Source organism: Arachis stenosperma, chromosome 6, assembly GCF_014773155.1.
Source record: "Arachis stenosperma cultivar V10309 chromosome 6, arast.V10309.gnm1.PFL2, whole genome shotgun sequence".
NCBI lineage: Eukaryota > Viridiplantae > Streptophyta > Magnoliopsida > Fabales > Fabaceae > Arachis > Arachis stenosperma.
In genome coordinates, this window is record NC_080382.1 from 126,852,703 (window position 1) to 126,857,405 (window position 4,703).

At 37.0% G+C, this 4,703-nt stretch overlaps 1 protein-coding gene across 1 annotated transcript; it reads right to left on the reverse strand.

Annotated features, from left to right (window-relative positions):
* Positions 1–1,617: 1,617 nt before the first annotated feature.
* LOC130934572 (uncharacterized) lies at positions 1,618–2,942 on the reverse strand. The gene is made up of 2 exons (XM_057864130.1): positions 2,366–2,942; positions 1,618–2,171 (listed from the first exon to the last, which is right to left on the reverse strand). Exons 1-2 carry the CDS (start codon positions 2,940–2,942, stop codon positions 1,618–1,620), a joined length of 1,131 nt encoding a protein of 376 aa, XP_057720113.1.
* Between the last annotated feature and the right edge of the window lie 1,761 nt (positions 2,943–4,703).

Sequence of the window (4,703 nt, forward strand, 5' to 3'; positions counted from 1 at the left end):
TAGGTATTTCATCTGATCATAGCATTACTTCACAGAACATCACACTTGAATATGGTCTCAATAATCAATTGCATAATCATCATAACATTACTGAATTAAATGAACCAACTGTTGAGTTCATGCCCCTGGGCATAGATACTGATGCATCAGAATTTAATTGCACACATTCATCACATCATGAGAATGTACAAGAAATTAGAAGATCAGATAGAATAAGGAGGCATCCCTCCTATTTGAAAGATTTTCATTACATGCTTGTTGCCTCACATGAATCTCCTATCTCCCACTTAGAATTTTTTTAAAAATAATTTTGCATCCCCTGTCAAACTTGCATCTGCATTAGTTGTATCCATGAATACAAAACCAAAAACCTATGATGAAGCTGTTGTGGATCCTAATTGGAAGGAAGCTGTTAACAATGAACTTTCTGCTTTGGAGAACAATAAAACTTGGACACTCATTAAACTACCTACTAGTAAAAGAGATGTGGGTTGTAACTGGGTGTTCAAGCTCAAGCTTCACCCTGATGGCACCGTGGACAGGTGTAAATTGAGGCTCATAGCACAAGAATTCTCTCAAACTCAAGGTGTAGACTACAAGGACACCTTTAGCCCAGTTGTGAAGATGAATACCTTCCGGATTATTATATCTATTGCTGCTGTCAAGGGTTGGCATTTACATCAATTAGACGTAAATACAACCTTTTTGCATGGTGATTTAGATGAGACAGTTTACATAAGACCACCCCCTGGGTTACAACTTTTAGAACCTAGTTTGGTTTGCCGCCTTGATCATTCTATCTATGGATTGAAGCAAGCAAGTAGGCAATGGAACACTAAGCTTGCTGCCTCGCTTGTTGTTGCTGGCTACACCCAATCTAAACATGACTACAACATGTTTACTAAGAGCTCTCCATGTGGGTTTACAATCATTCTTGTCTACATTGATGATCCTGTGCTTGTTGGGGATAATTTGAATAAAATCTCTTGGATGAAAAGGTATTTGCATGATCTGTACAAAATTAAAGATTTGAGTGAACTCAAGTATTTTCTTGGTATGAAAGTCACTTGAATAAAAAAGGGGATTACTGTGTGTCATCGCAAGTATTGTCTCGATCTCCTCCAAGACTATGGGATGATGACAGCAAAGCCAGCTTCAACCCCTATTGACTACACATCACCTTTATCGAAACACACATGGACTCCACTCACATCAAATTCATAATATAGAAGAATGACTGGACGTCTATTGTATCTCACAAACATAAAATCTAAAATCTGTTATAAGGTTAAAAAGCTTAGTCAATTTTTGGATTGTGCTACGGACAAACATTTTGAGGCTGCACTAAGGGTCCTAAGATACTTAGGGGAGCTCCAGCAAAGGAATTGTTCTTCTCAGCCAACACAGACCCCACTCCATCTGGATTCTCAGATAGTGATTGGGAGATATGTCCAGATTCAAGGAATTCAGTCATATGTTACTTTTTTTTCTTAGGAACATCAATCATCTCTTGGAAGACATGTGTGTCAAACTTGGGCGTCAAGATTCTTCATGGACAAGGCAATGTCATGGCTGAGAAAAAGAGAGATGTAAGATAATGGACAACATGATTAAGCTTTATAGTTGACGACAAGCAATGTGAAATTGCCATATGTGTTCAATCAAATCCTCTTTCAATTGTCTATGCTGCTGCCTATTTCGAAGTTGGGCATTTCTTTGGAGAAATTGATGGTATGGTGCAAAATCTTCTTCTCCCAACTGAGGTTGTGATAAGCCATTTTCGACATCATCATACTCTAAGTCTTGAGCAAAATTTCCGGCATAAGTGTCTCTTTCATCCTCAACAATCATATTATGCAATATAATACAAGCTCTCATTATGTTGGCAAGCTTCTTCTTTTCCCAAAAGCGAGCTAGACCACGTATAATTGCAAAGCGTGCTTGCAATACTCCGAATGCTCGCTCCACATCTTTTCTTTGCCCTTCTTGGTATTGTGCAAATAACTTGCATTTTTTCCCTTGTAGCTTTGAGATTGATTTGACAAATGTGGCCCATTCAGGATAAATACCATCTGCTAAATAGTATCCTATGGTATAATTATTACCATTAATAGTATAATTTACCACTGGAACACGGTCATTTAGAATATCATCGAACACTGGAGAACGATCTAACACGTTGATATCGTTATTTGAACTAGAAACTCCAAAGAACGCATGCCATATCTAAAGATCTGAAGATGCTACAACGTAACCTCAAGTACTATGGTTGCAACCCCATGATAACCACTCATGTACATACCTTTCTATGCCTTTGAACAATTTTTTCATTGCTAATGCATGCAGTCAATGCTACCCAACATACCAGGAAAGCCACGACCCTCTGCCATTTGTAGCAAGCGTCGTACGTAATTTGGATTTGGTTTTCGCAAGTATTCATCCTCGAACACCAAAATGACACCTTCAACAAATTTTTCCAAGCATTCAATTGTAGTGCTCTCGCCTATGCGCACATAATCATCAACACCATCAGTTGCTACGCCATATGCTAACATCTGCATCTCAACAGTATATTTTTGGAGAGATGACAAGCCTCTTCTTCCAGTTGCATTAACCCTCTGTTGAAAATACGGATAGATATTTGAGAGAGCGTCTACTATCCGAAGGAACACATGTTTTCTCATTCGAAATCTCCGTCGAAAAACGTCAGCATTATACACTGTTTCATCTGCAAAGTAATCTTGGAAAAGATGATCATGTCCTGCTTTTCGATCTCTATTGATCCATCTACGAGGAGTTGGAATAGAGCTTTTATCGATATCTTCTTCTTCTGAATCTTCGAGTAAATACTCATCGATCCAATTATCTATGAATGTGTTATCTTGCCGTCTTCTTTTGGCATACAAAGCCTCATTAAACATATCATCAAAATTTCTAGCCATGTTTAGAAATGTAATTTTCAATTCTCTTTCGAGGTGAGAAACAAGAGTTGAAGTGGAGTTGTAAAGTCATTGATAGTTGATATTTATAAGTGTGTTTGCAATAAGTACCTACTCCTCAACGGCTAGTTTTACAACGGCTACTTAACGGGTAGTTTTGCAATGGCTACTTAACAGCAAGTTTTTTTTTGTCTAAATTTAAAACGGCTAGTTTTGCAATTGTCACTTTCATGAACAATAATGGCACAATAATATTGACTAATTTAAAAAGTTACATCAGAAATAAATAAAATAGACTACATCACATACCAGTAATACGCAATAAAAATAAGAACATACTACATAACTCTACCAATACAAGGAACAATAGTAAACCACTTAGCGATTATTTTCTCACATGCAATCTCATGAAGAGCTCGTCGTTTTACACTCATTGTAGAGCTGTCAGCATTAAATATTTGCATATCCATTTCCCTTTCCCTTTCCTTAGCCATCCTTTCCATTTCCCTTTCTTTTGCATTTATCTCCACTTCTTTAATATACCTCTGAGTTTGTAATTCTTGTTCTTTATTGCCGCTTGAATTTGTAACTCCTTCTCTTTGATTGCCATAATCTTTGCTCCAAGTTTCCTCTCCACTTCTTTTCTTTTTTCTATCCATTAGTTCTTTTTCTCTAATATTCTTAATATCTTCCATGAGAGATAATTTTTTAACAATCGATGATTTTTTTCGCTAAAATCTTCAGACATTTGTGATTTGCCCTTACCTTTTCGCTTGCTCTTTTTTGATCCTTGTGGGCGACCGGGAGAGTCCACACCGTGTTTGTCAGCCAACGGTGTTTCTGGGTTTGATGAGGATGAGTATGCTCTAGTTGCACTAACTTTGGTTCTCTTTGAGCCGCCACTTTGTGTAGGTAGTTGGCTTCTCCATTTTTATTCCAAACGAAGCATGTTCCAATGCCTCTCAAAAGTGAATTTTTGACCATAATTTGTGGAATAAAGTTTATAGGCCAACTCCTTTGTATCATCAGCGTTCAAACCACTCCTTATGTTTCGACTAGCTTGATCGTAGTAACCAACAAATTGTACAACAGCCTTGTTGATCTTATACTATCGTTTCTTACATGCAACTACTCCCTTATCATGTCAGAGCAAAATTCTACATAGTAGCTGTGAATTCGACTCCAAAATATTTCTCCCTTTTGATCAGTACCAACTATAGGGTCAGTTAAAACATTTAACCATGCACTAATCAGCATCTCATCCTCTTTTCAATGCCAGTGTTGAATACTATCTTGCCTCCGATCTTCAATATCATCATCATTGAGGTCGATAGCATCTAATCCATGGGGTTGGCAAAATCTGAATATTACGAATTTTGACTAGATTGTATAGGAGTCTGAGAGGATGGGTTAGAAGAGCCACCAATACCAGATAAGTTATGTCTTGATGTACTGAATTGAGTTAGAAACGGCAAGAAATTTGGAGAAACATTTCCGATAGAGGGGTTAAGTATGGATGAAAATGAAAAATGTGGTGTTTGTGAATTTTGGTTTTCCGGTTGGAACATAGAAAATGGATTATTATAAGGAGTTTGAAAATTGAAATTAGAAAGATTTTGTGGATTTGGATTTTGAAATGTATTCGGTAGTGTGAAGTTTTGATTAGGAACTTGAGAGTTTGAAGTTTGAGATTGTTGAGTATTTGGAATTTGAGAAAAGTTTTGTAAGAAATTGAAAATAGAGTTGAGTTGGTTTGGATCCATT